The sequence below is a fragment of the Gekko japonicus genome, unplaced genomic scaffold, assembly GCF_001447785.1.
Source record: "Gekko japonicus isolate JY-2015 unplaced genomic scaffold, Gekko_japonicus_V1.1 scaffold21, whole genome shotgun sequence".
Lineage (NCBI taxonomy): Eukaryota > Metazoa > Chordata > Lepidosauria > Squamata > Gekkonidae > Gekko > Gekko japonicus.
In genome coordinates this window covers 1,954,132-1,972,304 of record NW_015173122.1, presented here as the reverse complement: position 1 = coordinate 1,972,304, position 18,173 = coordinate 1,954,132, and the positions used below count along the sequence as shown (strand labels likewise).

Here is an 18,173-nt window from a genome sequence, read left to right as displayed (position 1 = left end):
AGTGGCCCATCCAGTCCAACACTCTGTCACACAGCAGCCAAAAATACCAGGTGCCATCAGGAAGTCCACCAGCAGGGCCAGAACTCCAGAAGCCCTCCCACTGTTGCCCCCCAAGCCCCAGGAATACAGTGCATCACTTGCCCCAGACATAAGAGAAGCCATTTAGGATCAGGCCAGTGGCCCATCCAGTCCAACATTCTTTCATACAGTGGCCAAAAATACCAGGTGCCATCAGGAGGTCCACCAGTGTCCCCCCCCCCAAGCACCAAGAATACAGAGCATCACCTGCCCCAAACATAAGAAAAGCCATTTAGGATCAGGCCAGTGGCCCATCCAGTCCAACGTTCTTTCACACAGTGGCCAAAAATACCAAGTGCCATCAGGAGGTCCACCAGTGTGCCCCTCCCAGCACCAAGAATACAGTGCATCACCTGCCCCAGACATAAGAGAAGCCATTTAGGATCAGGCCAGTGGCCCATCCAGTCCAACGTTCTTTGTACAGTGGCCAAAAATACCAGGTGCCATCAGGAGGTCCACCAGTGTGTCCCCCCACAGCACCAAGAATACAGAGCATCACCTGCCCCAGACCGAGAATTCCTATCTATACCTCATGGCTAATAGCCACCAATGGACCTCTGCTCCAGATGTTTATCCAGTTCCCTCTTGAAGCCGTCCATGCATGTAGCCGCCACCACCTTCTGTGGCAGTGAATTCCATGCGTTAAACACAGACAAGACGCATCACCGAGAGCTGCAACTGGCAGTCAGATAGCACAACGGGCAACAAAAGTGGCAGACGCTCTCACCTCTTTTACTCACGTACCTTGCGTTTCACACACGTTTTAATCGGGGCTCGAAAACATCCAGCTTGATCTGGATGGCCCAGGCTAGCCAGATCTCATCAGGTCTTGGAAGTTAGGCAGCGCTGGCCCTGGCTAGGATTTGGATGGGAGACCTCCAAGGAATACCAGGGTCAGTATGCAGAGGCGGGCAGTGGCAAACCACTTCTGAACATCTCTTGCCTTGAAAACTCTATGGGGTCACCATACGTTGGCAGGGACTTGACAGCACTTTCCTGGCTCCTTATTGCCTCGGTTCTTCTTCCAATGCCAGTGCATCGGAATCTAAGACACGGCCTAAATTCTCAAGTCATTCCTGAAAATCCCCAAACCTTAAGGCCTAGTAGAGGGAAATTCCAGCATGCTTTGGTCTAGCCCTGGCCAGTGTTCCCTCTAAGCTGTGAGCTAGCTCACAGTTTTTTAGCCTCCGGCTCATACATGTTTGTCTCAGCTCAGGAAGGATGGCTCCGGAGCAAACTAATTTATGCAGTAGCCAAATCGTTCGCTCACAACTTTAATGACAAGAGCTCAGAAAGTAGAATTTTTCCTCACAAGACTCCGCAGCTTAGAGGGAGCACTGGCCCTGACCCAACCCAGAGTTTCTGCCCTCTTTGATTCCTTCATACCCATTCCCTTCCCAACCCTAAGCCTCCTGCGCCCTGACCGTGCCATGCACTTTCACCACCCACTTTCTCGTCTCCCCAGGCCCTTCATTACTGCATATTTTCAAGCCCAGCCAGGAGACAGTGCTTCCCACAGGTGGGAGATGGACTCGGCATGTCGCCTCGTCACATTTTTATTCTATCCTTCTTCCAAGGGTGGATGCTGGAGAACTTTCTTGGCAGATTCAGAGCCCTGGTACAGTTGTGCCGTTCTGATCGCAGCCACAGTCTCTTCCCCCAAAGAAGTCTTGATCAGATGGGGGCACAGAACAGAGAGAGCAAGAAGCAAAGGCAATTAGACAAGCAGGCATGCCTGTGCGGAAGGCAAAACAGGAAGCCTGCGTCTTCTATGAGAAAACTGGGCATGGGTCCCGGGATGCTCAGGAGAGAGGCAGACGGCATCAATATTTCAAATAAATAAAAGGAGTAAATGCATTCCCAGAGCAGGATGACGAAGCTAAGCAAACCGCAAATGGGAGCTGCAGAGGAGTGGCCATCTCATTCAATAGGATCTACGGCAGGCTAAGGGAGAGAGGGGAAACCACTGCAAAGGCTGACTGCAAGCAGTGTTCCCTCAAAGCTGAGTCAGTGTGAGCTAGCTCATAGTTTTTTAGCCTCTGGCTCCCACATTTTTGTCTTGGCTCAGGAAGGGATGGCTCCGGAGCAAACAAATTTATGCAGGAGCCAAAATCTCTCGCTCACAACTTTAATGCCAGGAGCTCACAAAGTAGAATTTTTGCTTATGAGACTCCACAGCTTAGAGGGAACATTGACTGCAAGGTAACGCTTTTATTCATCTGAGCGTTTCTAACCCACTTCTTTGAAGCACAAAGCGGTTAACAAAGCCAAAAATACACAGACAATATTAAAACCAACACTTTCCTAAGACCTACACCCCCCAAAAAACACAAATAATTGTTTTTGGGTTTGCCTCAAATTGTTATTTATGTACAAAATTTATAACCCGCCTTTCTGCCCTCATCGGGACGCCAAGGAAGCTTAAAAACGTAAATAAAACCAAAACAAGAGTACACCGCTTGAACAGCAAAAACACTCACATATCATAAAATACACACTCGTAAGAACAACCATTAAAACACTGGACAGGAAGGAGAGATCACTGAGGGAAGGCCAAATGAAACAAAAAAAGCCTTCACCCACTGCTGAAAGATGGCAACAGAAGGGGACAGGCGGATCTCTCTGGAGAGAGCGTTCCAGAGTTTCACTGCCACAATCAAGAAGGCCCTCTGTATGGACACCAACCCCCTATCTGAGGGGCTGTTTCCACCACTGATGGGCCCCAGGAAAATCATCTCAGACAGGGGGTCCCAATTCATGGCAGCACACAACTTGACTTAAGTGGACACAAAGACTGGCAGGCCATAATCATGCCTAGTACATGACCCCGGAAAGCACATGAGATCTTGCCTTGACAGCTGCGACGACCCCCCCCCCCAACATCTGCATACTCTGGACAATGGACCAGCCTTGCCCCAGACTAACATCTTTCAATCTCAAATGCTAATCAATCTGACCTTATCTTTCTTTCCCGTATTTCCTTGATAATGACTTTTACCTCTTTCCCACACCCCAAGAGTAGGTGGTTCATCAAGCAGTACTGTCTCCGTTTTGATTAGTTTAAATTAGCAATCCATTAGTCCTTCGAACACCAGAGAACTAACCAGAAACCCAACCCGAAAAATCTACTTTACACGAAGAAGAAACCTCCACCTTCCTTTGTCCAATCTTGGGAACTCCTTACCACATTTCCAAAGCTACGCTGTCTTACCCCTGAGTAATCTCATCATGGCCATGATGAGTAATCTCATCAGTTCTTTGTTCTGAGGGATCCCTTGCATTAGCGAGGCCTCTGGACATGCTTTTGAGTATAACTAGCCCAGTAAAACTCCAGTCTGATGTTCGTGTTAGCTCGGGTGCCCATTAAACTGTATACTGGGTCCTTTCTCTCAGTGAAGCACTGGTCATTTTGCTGTCTCTCCTTCTGCACGGACGTCTCCAGGAAAGGTAGCTATCGCCTCAACCCCCACTATTATTCCCACCACTCTCTTTCCTTCCATAGCTCATGTACGTTTGTATGTTTCACGTGCACTGCTTGTGTGTTAACAATTTCCAAATATCCCTTAATAAAACATGCTCTATTTTACCCTTGGACTGGTTATTAAGAGCTCTTCTAAAGGGAAAAGTCCCCGTAAACACTGGTAGCAAGATCTCCGCTATTACCCCACCTGTTGCCGAGGCCTATCATTTGACTAATTTCCTCCAGAAACTAAAGTCAGCTATTCAGCTTCTTAATTCAAAGCCGGTAGGGGTAACACCTCTCCTGGGTTGCCAGCTGCCTGATATCAGAAGGTGGGGGCACTCGAATCGGAGCCTCAGAAGATGACCATAGAGACTGGGTAGGTTGGTAAAGGTGGTCCTTATGTGTCCTGGTCCCTAGCCATGTAGGGCTTTAAAGGTGAACACTGGCACTTTAAATTGTGCCCGGAAACACACTACAAACCAGTGTAGATTGGCTGAGTGCGGTGACAGGGTCCCTATGACCCTCTCCAGTCAATGTCCTAGCTGCAGCATTTGAACTTTCCAAAAACTTCTCAAAGGCAACCGCACGTTGAGCACACTGCAGTAGTCTAATCTAGATGTAATCAGGACATGCACCACACTGGCCAGATATTTTCTGCCCAGGAAAGGCTGTAGCCAGCCAACCAGTCGAAGCACACAGAGGGTGTTCCTGGTCACAGCTGCTACCTGCTTACCCAACAAGAGGCAAGGGTCCAAGAGCACTCCCAAACTATGGATCTCTTCTTTCAAGAGGTGGGCAATCCCATCCAGAACACCTTAAGACCCAGGTCAGACTTTCTGCTCGTGGGGAGCACTTCTACCTTGTCAGGACAGTTGTACTGAGGAACATCTAGCTTTTTACCTCATCATAACATTTATGTAAGTACTTGATTTGAAGGTTTTCAAAGCATCACATATGTTATCTCAGAAGTTACTGTGTGAGGTATCTCAGCATTACCCTCCTTACTCATCTATGGCCTCCTAATGAGTCCATGGAAGAGAAGAGATTTGAATTAGAGATTTCACAATTCAGTCTTTAGACAACCGGCAGTTCTTCAAATACAAAGTATTTACTGAACACTTCAGTGTTTGCATACATTATTCTCAGGATAGGCCAGTATTACCCCATGTGGCAGACAGTTGGGGGGAAAAGCAAAGCAACACCAATGAGGTGATAGACTATGTAAGATCTGAACTGGATGCTTCCTAGTTCAGCTCAGTTTTCACATTTTCATGTACCACAGCCCACTTTGTGAGATGCACTATGATCCAAAACAATCATGCCTTCGACCCCGGTCCTGCTTAAGGAAAAACAACCTTTCTTTTTAAAGCGTGCATGAATCCAAATTCTACATACAACACAGCCATTCAAGAGAAGGGATTCACACAGCAATGTGGCCTATGCCTGCGGTGGAAGGTCCAGGTATCTTACATTTCACTCCCAAAGATTTCACCAAAGTATTATCTGCCTGCAACCCTAGCAGGCTTAATCCTCATGTACACTGCTCTTAATCCTTTGACACAAGTAACGATGTGCTCTTATACTCTTTCATTTTTGTTAACAACTGCAATTATATTTCTGGTGTTTTTTTTCCTTACAAGTTGCCTGTTTTTGCTGTCTTGTCTGAGGGATCCCTTGGATTAGCAATGAGGGATCCCTTGTGTCAGTAACGTCTTGTTCCTTGTGTCAGAGGCAATGGCTTTTGTTCACATAAACACCTAATCCAAGACACTTCCCTGATCAGGACGGTGAAATCAGCAATCGGCACGTAACACAAAAGGCACAGAACAAAGCCGCCTTGAAACTGCCACAAGCCTGATTTCCCACAACCCGGCATCCTCTATGCAGAGTTCCTAGGAGCCTTGCCTGGAGAAGGGTGGAGCAGATCTATGCTGCATGAGGCATTTTCAGACATCAGGACGGCTGGAGAAATATTCAAGCAACTGTTGATTTGAAAACGGAGCTGCGGCCTCAGAGTAAGGCTGGCTCAGCCTCCCCCTACCCTGCTGCCCTGATCTCTCTAGTCCAGACAGGAAAACCTTGGTCCAGTTCCAAGGACTTTCTAATCACAAGCCCAGGAGCACATCTATATGTATAAGGCTGGGGTATGCAACAGAGATCCCACAGGCTTCATGCAGCCTGGCAGAACTATGTTGTAGAATCGTCACTGGGGAGTGAGTATTCTGACTCACCTCTGAAGCTTCCTACTGTATCCCTGAATGGACACAACAAGCGGTTTTACAGGGAGGGATCAGAATACCAATTCCCAACCGGGTTTGCTGTTCTGACTCTCCCCGCCTCACCTGGCAAGTTTTGTGCTGCATACCAGCAAGAATGCAGCAATCAATTAATGGGGGGGGGGGGGGGGGGGGAGGAAGGTCAGAATGCCAGCACCCATCCCCTGCCCAGCAAGCCTCAGATCTCTCTTTTTCTAGGCCAACTGCTCGCTGCATCTGTGAGAGGATGTAGCAAGATGTCTGCTGGGTATGGAAGAGATTAGAACAGTGGGTCCCAGCTAGCAACCCATGCTCCCCTCCCCTCAGAAACATCTTGAGAAGCTGGGAGAAGTGTCAGAATATCAGCTTCTGACCACCCCACTCCATTTCACGCAACTGAAAGGAGAAATGGAAAAATTCTACGGGGGGGGGGGGGGGTGGCAGAATAAGAGAAGCCGCATTCTGACTCCCTCACTTAGGATGAGAAGCTCTTCAACTCTCACATTTACGTGGACCATAACACAGCCAGCTGCCATCATGGGCAGTCCCGCTTTGCTCCAGTCAAGGACCATCACAGCCCATGTAACTGTTTGGTTGCGCGGTCCCCTAACATAAGGCATTATCCAAAGGCTCTCAGCACTTTCCAAGAAAACACCAGAGAATCCAATTAACAAAATCAAGCAGGGGGGGGGGGGGGGGAGAAAGAAGACAAGACTGCAGTCGACACATACCCCTTCCTACCCATACCCGGTCAATAGGGAGCCACGGCTGTGGGACTAGATGATATTTCAAGATCCAAGTTGAAATATTAACAAAACTGGTTCAGCCTTGTAAGAGGATGTGGTCAAACAGCCTGCACTGCTTCAGAATCTGAGTGTTTGTGTGCGTTTCAGGAACTTATGTTTTAAAATGCTACTTTATGGGGGGGGGGACCCCACAAACAGAAAACCAGCACAGCATAAAAAGGGGGGCAGGAATCCTCCTGTTGGGTTGGCTTTGTATTCACGAGCCCCACATTCGCCCGTTTCAAGTCTGCATCCTCAGCCTTCCGCAGGCTTGAATCAGATCCCCCCCTCCCCCCCCCGGTCAGCAGGGGATTTACATCTAAGACAACAAGCCTCCATAGCCTCGGCTCGAGCGATCTCTCAGGACCAGTGTTCCCTCTCAGCTGAGTTAGTGTGAGCTAGCTCACAGTTTTTCAGCCTTCAGCTCACAGATTTTTGTCTTAGCTCAGGAAGGAGGGCTCCAGAGCAAACTAATTTATGCAGCAGCCAAATCGTTAGCTCACAATTTTAATGCCAGTAGCTCACGAATTAGAATTTTTGCTCACAAGACTCTACAGCTTAGAGGGAACATTGCTCAGGACCGTCTGGAAAGCGAGATGCGTCAAGGCCGCATCTGGTGCGGCGAAGCCTCCAAATGAGAGCGGGCGAAAGGCACCCATCATCCCCGAAAGGGATCCCGCCTCGCCCCGGAAAACGACGGGCTAAACACTCCACCACCCACACACGGGCCGGCTGAAACTCCACCGTGAAGGCAATAAACACGCAAACGGGCGGGCGGGGAGGCGGCCAGCGGCCAGGCTCCCACCGTGCTCGGGGCCCCGACCCCCCGCAGACGAAGAGCGGCCTGCCCGCGGAAGGACGGGGCAGGATTCTCCCACAGCCCTCCTTTCTTGGTGGGGAAGGGTCTCGAAAGCCGTCGCCTTCCCCCGGGAAGCCTCCCCCTCCCCCTTCTCGGACTGTCCCCCCCCCCCGGTTCTCCCACACTTCAAAATGGGTCCGTTTGGGCCTCGCCTCCGCTTTTAGGCCTCAACCAACCTGGACTCGCCGAGCCAAGCCGCAGTTACGAAGCTCCCGGACTCCTCCTCCTCTCCCCCCGGTGGGAGTTGGGCCTCCGGACGGAAAGGAGGAGGCTGCTTCTTAGGCCTCGGCCCGGTTCGGCTTCCCGAAGGGGAGTTGGGGAAAGCCCAGCTCTTTACGGGAGAGGAGGGCCCGCCCAGCCTCCTCCCTCATCAGCGTCGTGCCGGCCTCTCGGAAGTAAAATGGAGGCCTCGCTGCGGCGCGGCCCGGCGGGGGTGGGGAGCAGAAAAGCGTCGGAGGACCCGTTGGACAGAACGGTGCAACTCAGCTTCCGGTGTCTCCGGAGGTTTGGCACCTAAACTTCCGGATCAGTTGGGACAGGCAAGAGAACGCTCCTGCGTCGAAGTCGCTTCGGGAAACAATCCCAACTTCCGGCTCTGAAGGCGCCTCGAGCACCGCTCTAGCCGAAGTATCTATGGCGTGAAAAACTCGGATGTGGACTGTGTACCGCGAGAATAGACCAATAGTGCCACATAGTCCCTGTATCATAGAGGTAGACGCCGCCGCAGGGAGAGGGGCAGGAAAAAAGAGTCTTCCGACGGAAGACCCTAACGCCGGAAATTCCGGAGGTGAAGTAAATGTCATTTATCCGCCACCAAAATGGCGGCTTTCAACCGGAGGTCTCAATGCTTTTTGCCACTCCAGTAAAGGCGTGCCCTTCCAGTTTTACTTCCGGTGTGCCCCCCCAAGTAACACTTCCGGCTCCCCCTCCCCAGTTCCTGAGGGAAGATGGCGGTTTGGAGTCCTTGCTGCCTCTTGGCGGCGCTGCTGCTTCTCCTCGGGACGGGCGTCGCGATGGGCGGCTCGGTGACGTGCGGCTCGGTGGTGAAGCTGCTGAATGCGCGCCACGGAGTCCGGCTTCATTCCCACGACGTCCGCTACGGGTCCGGTAGGCGCCGGTGGGGGTGGGGAGAGATGAGCGGGGGCGCTCTGCACATGCTTGGGGACTCTGGAACTGTTCCGGCCGGTGTCTTTTGGCCGGCTAACACACCTGCTCCCCTCATAAGCCGCTTGTCCATCTCCTGTCGACAGGGAGAGCAGTAGCATGTCTTTATTTCGTGGCACCATCAGAGGATTTTGGGGAATTGATTAGGAAAGCTGCTGTGGACAGCATTGCCTTGTTGCTGTTCAGTAGCCTATTCCCCCCTTTGCTTGGCAACAGGTGCGTGTCCCCAGGCATGACAGGCAAGACCGAAGCCATTTTTCAATTGCTTTGTGCAGTTTGGGCCAGCTAAACTTGTAGACAAGCTAAATTTAGTTAACTAGCAAAACAGGATGTGGTGAAGTGGGCAAGATGTTCTAGATAAACAGCTGATTAAGCAAAAGTGGTGTTTAGAAATAAGTTGTTTTGCAAAACTCAGGAGGTGTGAGCTTTTCAAATAACGGCAAAAAGAAATGCAAAAAGAAAGTTTAATTTTTGTAATCCGTAAACATCTGTGCATGTCTAAAAGTTGTTTGTCACACTATATAAAAGGTTAATGCTGACGCCTTACTAATGCAGTCCTTGGGTTTTGCTGCCAAGGTCCCCTTTATCGCAATAAAGTTTTGTTTGCTCCTGGAATCTCATTGACTGTGTACAACATGGAACGTTGACACACCAGGCAGCTGGCCCATTTGGTTAACAGGCACATGCATATCCATCCCCTCTGGCCTGAACCTTCTAGCCCGTGATTATTAGTGGCTCCTTTCTCCAACTTCTTTTTCCAAGCTCCTTTCCCCACCTACCCTCATTGTTTTATATGTTTTACATTTATGTTGACACGTAAATGTATTCTTTAAACTTTATAAAATGCATCTTGTGTCCTCAACATACTTCCAGCCTAAGCCTCCCTGCCCCTGAACTCTTCAGGCATAGTAGAAAGGTGCTGTGCAGTGGGCCAAAACTAACTTCTGTTTTCCATTCTGGCACAGGGAGCGGGCAGCAGTCAGTGACAGGGATCGTGGCCATGGATGACAGTAACAGCTACTGGCGTGTTCGGGGCAAGACATCCACTGTGTGTGAAAGGGGCACCCCTGTGAAGTGTGGACAGGCAATCAGGCTGACCCACATCAACACAGGCCGTAATTTGCACAGTCATCACTTCACGTCGCCCCTCTCAGGCAACCAGGTGAGGATGGGTGGGCTGAAGTGCAGGCCTGACCTACCAGCTGGAGTCTCATCAAACCAGTAGTCCATCAGTTCCAGCATCTGGTTTCACAGAGCCACCAACCATTTGCTCTGGAAGGCTAACAAACAGGGCATAGAGGCCAAGGCTTTCTTCATGTCATATTGCCTCCTAGCACTGGTATTTACAGGTTTACCACCTGTAAATACAGATGTTCATTTTACTCACTATGGCTAGTAGCTGCTGATGGACGTCTGCTACATTATTCTTTCTAATCCTCTTGTAAAGCCATCTGTGCTTATGGCTATCACCATGACCACTGTCAGTAAATGCCTCAATTTAATTACTCCTTCAGTGAAGTATTTCTTATTTCGGTATTTTTGCATTTGTGTGTGTGCCCGTGCCTGGAAGTCATGGTGACCTCTGGCGACTTCTACTGGGGCACATTCAGAGAAGTGGTTTGATAGCTTGCCTCTGGCCTCCCGGCCCAGGTGTTCTCTGGAGGTCTCCCATCCAAATGCTTAGTAGGGTTGGCCCTGCTTAGCTTCTCTGAGATCTGATGAGATCAGGCTATCCGGGTCAGGGCAAGTGAAGTATTTCTTGAACAGTCCCAGAGTCTTCAGCTTTTCCCCATAGGAAAAGTGTTACAACCTTTTGATCATCTTGGTTGCCGTCTTCTGCACTTTTTCCAGCTCCGCAATGTCATTTTTGTGACATGATGACTAGAACTGTACGTGGTATTCCAAATGAGACTCCACCATGGAGCTATACAGAAGCATTACAGTATTAACTGTTTCTTTTTTCCCCAATGGATTTCCTAATAATCCCCAGTGTAGCGTTTGCCTTTTTTTGCCTTTTCCCCCTCCATAGCACACCAAGTTAACGTTTTCATCAAGCTATCTGCTACAGCCCCAAGATCTCTTTCCCCTTTGCATTCCCCAGTTCAGACTCTGTCAGTCTGGAATTTTTTGTTCCAGTGTATATCACCTTATGCTTGCCTACATTGAACTTCATTTGCCATATTGTTCCGCACTCACCCAATTTAAATAGATCCTCCTGTAGCTCTTCGCAACCCTCTTAGGGTTTTATCATCCTGAATAGTTTGGTATCATCTGCAAACTTGACCACTACACTACACTGATCACCTCCGGTTACAGATCAGTTCTGAATCAACTAAATAGCACTGGTCCCAATACCAGTCCTTGTGTGACCTCACAGCTCACCTCCCTTTATTGCAAGGAATGTCTGTTTATTCCTACTTGCTGTTTTGTGTTGTTCAATCAATTTTTAATCCTTCAGAGGCCTTGTGCTCTTATCTTACTGAGGAGCCTTTAGGTAAGGGATCTTGTCAAAAGCTTTTTGGAAGTCCAAGGAAGACCTTGTCAAAAGCTTTTTGTAACATCTACTGGAACACCCTCGTCCTCATACTTGTTAATTTTCTCAGAGAGCTCCAAAAGTTTGGTGAAACAGGAGCTCCTTTTGCAGAAGCCAGGCTGATTTTCCTTCAGCAGGCAGAGTTCTTAATAACTCTGGTTTTAATAATAGTTGCCACTAATTTACTTGGAACAGATTTTAGGCTAACTAGCCTGAAACTGTCCTGACCTGGATATCCTACGCTAGCCTGATCTCATCAGATCTCGGAAGCTAAGCAGGATCAGCCCTAGTCAGTATTTGGATGGGAGACCTCCAAGGAATACCAAGGCCATTACTCGGAGGCAGCAATGGCAAACCACCTCTGAAGTCTCTTGCCTTGAATCCCCCTGCTTGGTCACCATTAAGTCAGCTGTGATTTGATGGCAAAAACCCAACAAAACCTGGGACTTCCCAGATCCCGTCTGGACCCTTTAAAACAACAATAGTGATGTAACATTTGCTACTTTCCAGTGTCTGGTATGGAAGCTGATTTTATCGTCTAATTACATACCCTGGTTAGTAGAGCAAAGGTCTCCACCCAGCATTATCACATTAATGGTGAGAGAGAGGTTGACTGTAAGTCTGAAACCCGTGTTGCTTTGCAGTGGGATTAAGATGCTTTAGGAAGGCCTGGAATCTGTTCTGCTGCACCTCATCCAAGCAGAGAGGGGCAACCATCTGTCTAGGGTGCAGATGACAGGGAGTGTCTCCCCTCCTCAAGCACAGGATATACTTGGGAGCATACTCATCCCCTGTGGGCCTCTGTATCTCCTTGTTCCATGGTGCTCCCCAAAACTTCAGCCACATGTTGAACCCTCTGAGTCAGCAGTGGAGACGACTTTATTCTCTCTGAGTTGGCTTAGGGTACTCTTTCTGGAATTCTTCCCATACCTTTCAAACTGTCTTTGCAGTGTACAACATTTCTCATGAATGTAGGAAACATGTCTAATCGTACATGCAGATATGCGGTTGAAGATTCTGGACCAACATTTTCTAATCTCTTAAGCTCTAGCAGTGGGATAGGTTTTCTCTTATTTCCATCCCAGTAACTGCCGTCTTCGCGAGGTTTGACGGAACGTGTTGCTTTGTTATTGAGAGGCAGTAGATCCAGGACAGATCCCACGAATGCTGCACACAATGTGTGATTAATTTGAGGAACTCACTGCCACAAGATATAGCGATATTTGCTAGCTTAGATTACTTTAAAAGTAAATTAGTCAAATCCATGGAGGAGGAAAGGACTATCAGAGGGTGTTAGCCTAGATGGCTAAAAGGAACCTCCATAAATTAGAGACAGTCTACCCACGAAAGCTAGTTGCTGGGAGGTGTCAGCAAGCTGCCAATGTTTTGTTTTCTTTCATGTATGTGTGTGCGCTTGACCTGGTATGTGTAGACTCGTAGATGCACTTAGCTTTGTAGCTCGCCGTAACATCATTATCTCCCCAAGGCCACAGGTGGAAGCAAGGATCGTTAACAAGGCTTGTTAGTGCACAAAGCTTCCAAACCTCACCGTGAGAAAAGATAACATGGGAGGCTTGGAACCGTTAGTTCTCATGCCCAAAGGCGCAAACGGGGAAAGCCTGGGAGCGCGCGGGAAGCCCCGCAATTGGGTACTAGTGGTTTGAATGCTTGAGTATATCCTGTACCATTGTTTATGTTCTCCATTCTGAACAGTGATTCTGTTATGCACCTTTCAGCTCTAATAAAGTTACCTTTTCCATAAAGCGTGCTTATTAAGATGCAAAGAGGAGTCTGACAGGAGGGTGACAACAGGCAGATGCTTTGGCCTCTGTGTCCACTCTTGTGGGCTTTCCAGGGCACTTGGTTGGCCTTATGGGTTTGATCTGGCTGGGCTGTTCTCTCATCCTTTCTGCTCCATTCTCTCTTCTAGGAGGTGAGTGCCTTTGGAGAAGATGGTGAAGGGGACTTCCTGGACGACTGGATTGTGCTGTGCAGTGGCTCCTACTGGGATCAGGCCAGTGAGGTGCAGTTCAAGCACTCCTCCACAGACGTGCTTCTTTCAGTGACTGGCGAGCAGTACGGGCGGCCGATCCACGGCCAGCGAGAGGTGCACGGGATGGCTTATGCTAGTCGGGACAGCTACTGGAAGGCAATGGAGGGGATTTTTGTGAGGCCCACAGAGCTGCTGAAGATGGAACTGCACCGCACAGAGCTCTGAGAGCAAAAGGGAGCCCCCAGGCTGGACTGTACCCAAGCTGCAGGAGTGACTTGGCATGCAGTTTCTTCTGCAAGCTTCTGCAGAAGCACCAGGATGATGTCCTGCCACGGAAGGAAAGATTTCTGTCACCACACAATAATATTCCCCTTTGTCCTTGTCCTCCTTCCCTGCGCACCTTCTGTCGCTGACATTCAAGCACATGTGTGCATAGGAACCAGCCATAGGAACCTGTGGTCAAAGGACACATTGACAGTTCCATGAGTTTGATTGAACTTCTTTGAAAATGGAAACAAGAGATCCTATTGTAGGTTTTTTAAAAAGGCCTTATTTAAGGCTGTTGCTGTTTTGCTGTTAACAGCATCGTTATTTATTTATATTTATAATTTCTATTTATAGCCCTCCCTCCCCGCAATGCGGGCTCAGGGCGGCTCACAAATAGGCATACGCCAACACATAAAAACAGTTAAAACCATAAAAACCATTATTACAAATTTACAACGTGTTAAATGCTCTAGATGTTCTGAACAAAATCTTTCATCAGTCTTTGATTTCTCCTGTCAGCCATGGGTGACAAGTCTGAGTGACCTCTGCCAAGGTCAGTGATTGACCATGCAGGAATCCTGGTCATCCTGCTTAATCTGAAAAAGCTGACAAAGCCTCTTTGTCAGCTGTGCCCTGGTAGTTCTTTCCTGTACATCAGTGTTACTTAGGTTTTTATTTAATGATGATGCTTGCTGAGGTAAAAGCTCTCAGAGAGCCAGTTTAGTGTAGTGGTTAAGAGCGCAGACTCTAATCCAGGAGAACCCGGTTTGATTCCCCACTCCTCCACATGCAGCTGCTGGTGTGACCTTGGGTCAGTCACAAGTTCTCTCAAGAGCAGTCCTCGAAAGAGCTCTCTCAGCCCCACCTACCTCACAGGGTGTCTGCTGTGGGGACGGGGAAGGCAAAGGAGATTGTAAGACGCTCTCAGACTCCATATGAAGGGTGGAGTATAAATCTAATCTCTTCTTCAGGTACGGGGCTTGGCATGCACATACTACCTGCTTTAAACTGGGCTGCCACTCATGCAAAGCGGCTATATGATTTTCCTAATCCTAGTCCACCTTGGCACGCAGTTCCCCAAGGAACAACTTGGTTTAAAGGGGGTGGCATGCAAGTGCCAAGTTCCGCGGGAGAATGCTTTCACTTCAGTCCGGCATTGCCTTTAAATCAGGCCTGATAGGTATTGAAAGACTGCACAAGTATTATTATGGAAGCCCTTCCACCAGGTATGTGTGCTGCGTTCTTGACATCTGCTGAACATGGGTATGTTTGTCCAAGCTTTCTGTTGATTAAAAAAAGTTGTTGTAATGTGTGATTATTTTATTCTGGTACTTTAAATCTTTTTGTTGTTTCACTTGCTTGTACGCCACCTCAAGTGCTTTTCGGGGAGTTACTGGGATAGAAATGATTAAAGATGCATGGATAAAGGGAAGATTCACACCTGAGCTGCAGCAGACCAGCATTCCAATGCCAGGACCCAACAATGTTGCACTAAGATCTGAACATAAGAAGAGCCCTTCCGGATCAGACCAATAGTCCATCTAGTCCAGTGTCCCCCTTCATACATTGCCCAGTCATTTGCCCTGAAGGGCCAAACAAACGGGCCTCTGAATATGGAGGTTCCCTTCAGTCACCATGGATAGTAGCCACTGATGGACCACTCATCCATGAATTCATCGAACCCCCTTTTGAAGCTGTCAGTGTTCACAACCATCACTACATCCACTGGCAGTGAATTTCACATCTTAGTTACTTGTATAGTATTTTCCTGGTGTCTGTCCAGATTTTTGGATTGCCAGCTTCCAGGGTCCCAAAGTCATTTTCTCCACTCTTGTACAGTAGGGATTTTATTATCTTTCCAGATTCCAATTATATGCTATTAGAGTTCTAGCCACTAACAATAATGTTGAGATCATAATATATGCCTTTTTATTACCATCTTGAACGTTAAATGCATTTTAAATTGACTGTTTAATATGTACTGCACAACACCATTTTAGTTGTATTTATCGAAGTTTTAATGTATTCCATGTTTTATTCGGCTTGGCCGCTTGTTAGCCGCCCTGGGCCGTATGGGTAGGGCGGGATACAAATCCCAAAAAATAAAAATAATAATAATTAAAAAATTAACCTCCCAATAGATCAAGAGAGCTGTCTCAATAGTAAAAGGTAAACCATAACCAGTTGTTTAATTTCTTTCATAATTTGTGTCCAAAGAAGTTTAATCTGTGAGCAACTCCACCAGCAGTGATTAAAGTCAGCTTTATTGCCACATCCTTTCCAACAATGAAAATCTATTTTGGGATTTATTCTATGTAAATGTACTGGTGTCTTATACCATCTGGATATTATTTTATACGTTTGGAATCGGATGTTAAATTTTTTTTGAAGTGTTGGCGGGGGAGTCCCATCCCTCCCCCCATTTCCTCCTGATCTCACTCACTCATCCCCCCTCTTTCACTCCCCTTTCTCTTCTGAAGCTTCCCAAACATTTAAAGAAACACACACTTAAAACTTCAAATCCTTATAGTGCTGTTACCTGTTGAATATATAATGGCCCCTGTTACATGTACATTTGACATTACTGATAAACCTGAAACATCGTTGCACCACTTATTTAATTATCTAGAGGCATAATCCTGGCAGTTCTGTAGAGATATATATGATGGGTTGCCCTCCACCATACGCATTTGCCCCCCAGCAAAATAATTGGCCATGGACCTGGGGCAGAGGAAGGAGGAAGAGGAGGTCTCAGGAGTCAAGGACAGAGACGGCATGAGAGCAGCAAAGCAGAAGCCTGGCAATGTTGCAAAAGGTGGCATGACACGGCTGGGCTGCTGAGGGTGGGGGGGGGAGAGGCCAGAGGCCAGCTTGGTCACAGGCTGGTGACAGCTCCGAGGAGTCTGTGTGGGGCAGGGGTGGCCTCCTTGAAGACTTGGATGGGCTCCTGAAGACCGGCAGGGGGGGTAGAGCTGGTTGTCTTCTAGGCATCTGCATCAGGTCACAGTTCCTTAATACAAACCCTTAGGGCTGCTTATGATGCTGCCACAACAGTAGCTCCTTCCTCCTTTGAGAAATTTAAAAAACACTGCACCCCCATGACATTTTGTCCCAGTAGCCACACAAGGCCCAGAACCTGAAGGGCTGTGATGCCACGCTCAATTTGTCAAGGAGTGGGAGGCGGGCCCGCCTTAGGGTGTGTGGCTTGCCCTGGCTTGGCCCTGCTCCTCCGTCCTGGGGGGCTTTGGCCATGTGCATTCCCGCCGCCCCCCCCCCCAGCACTGGGGGCAACAGGCAGTCGGAGGAAGCTGACGGCCCACTGCTCATGGCTGCCCCAGTGCTCCTGAAGGGATGTTGGTGACTCAAATGCTAGATGAGACTAGGTATTCCTTGGGAAGGGAATGTTGGTGACTCAAACGCTAGATGAGAAGAGAAGAAGAAGAGATTGGATTTATACCCCGCCCTTCACTACCCAAAGCTGTCTCAGAGCAGCTTCCAAACTCCTTTCCCTGTGAGGTAGCTGGGGCTGAGAGAGCTCTGACAGAAACTGCTTTTTCAAGGACAGCTCTTATCAACTATGGCTTGCCCAAGGTCATCCAGCCAGGTGCAAGTGGAGGAGTGGGGAATCAAACCCGGTTCTCCCAGATTAGAGTCCGCGCACTGAACCACTACACCAAACTGGCTCTTTCCCCCACACAATGTTCCTTGGAGAGGGAACACAACCCACTCCCTCATCAGCCATCTTGAGCCATTCAGATACTCTGGTGCTCCCAAACTCCTGTTTTTGTCTGCTGCTACAGACTAACCTGGCTGTTCATCTGCAATTATTGCCTCAGAAGGTTCTAGGCTTCTAGAATGCCTGTGTGGATGTGTCAGTTGGACACTGACCACAGCACGGAAGGTCTGCTTTGGTGAACAGTCGAGGAAAGTGATGGCATTTATGGACCTTCACACCATATTTGGAGGACTAAAGCCTCAGCTCACCCTCATGCTTGCAATCCTCCTGGACGACGTTTTCCAAAGGGTGTTAAGGGAGCTGAATTTTGTACCAACTTTGGTTGCCATCGTGCCACCTTGCCAAAAAATTTCCCTGAATCTTTCTTGGGGATTTGCATAGGCAGCAGCCACCCCCGGGGCACCAGCCAAATCCTCTCTGAGATCACCCGCCCTGTGGCAGAAGACATTGTGGTAAATGTCCTGGGGGGGAAATCAGGCCATTGTGAACACTGTCAGGAGGGCACTGTGAAAAGGAAGGGCTTCCGCAGAGACACAACCAGAAAATTCATACCAGGTTCTTGACAACGGGGTTTTCAAATGCGTACCTGTGAACAGCTAAAATCCACCCATCCTCGCCCAGCTGGATAGCCCAAAAGATGGTTGAGGGCGGCCATTACAGAGAAACTGACAGTGTTTCCCACATTTAGCCAGCACCAACAATCCTGGCATGAAATGCCTGCTGGAAGGCAATCCCGGGGAGCAACATTCGGTGCCAGTTCCAGCAGGCACCTCAGATTCATCAGCAACTCCAGATAGTTGTGCCCCTGAGAGCTCCAACAAGAATTAATAATTCTCCAGAGAAGGAGGGTGAAGACAAGTGCCCCCTCTCTCGGACTTCCATTTTACGACCTACACCCATGAAGTGGCCAGGTATGTTCTACTGTATCTCAAGAACTGCTTAGATGAGGAAGCAGAGAAGAGCACCGCTCTGTCTATTCTCTTCTCAGAGAACATTGCTGCGAGTCAGGTAGTCAACCTGATTTTGTGCATCTTCAGTCC

The 18,173-nt window shown here is 48.6% G+C and overlaps 2 protein-coding genes across 3 annotated transcripts in view; one reads left to right on the top strand and one right to left on the bottom strand.

Annotated features, from left to right (window-relative positions):
- The window catches only part of SUPT6H (SPT6 homolog, histone chaperone), a 58,038-nt gene extending 50,212 nt beyond the window's left edge, over positions 1-7,826 (bottom strand). Inside the window, exon 1 of the mRNA XM_015421902.1 lies at positions 7,617-7,826. The gene's annotated coding sequence lies outside the window, so the exon portion shown is untranslated. The remainder of the gene's footprint in view (positions 1-7,616) is intronic.
- A 546-nt stretch (positions 7,827-8,372) lies between these two features.
- SDF2 (stromal cell derived factor 2) lies at positions 8,373-13,717 on the top strand. Of its 2 annotated transcripts, none has more exons than XM_015421883.1 (3): positions 8,373-8,547; positions 9,570-9,766; positions 13,068-13,717. In XM_015421883.1, exons 1-3 carry the CDS (start codon positions 8,388-8,390, stop codon positions 13,353-13,355), a joined length of 645 nt encoding a protein of 214 aa, XP_015277369.1. In that variant the 5' UTR covers positions 8,373-8,387; the 3' UTR covers positions 13,356-13,717. The 2 variants fall into 2 exon arrangements, with proteins under 2 accessions (XP_015277369.1, XP_015277370.1); XM_015421884.1 differs by having other exon boundaries at positions 8,484-8,542.
- Positions 13,718-18,173: the final 4,456 nt, after the last annotated feature.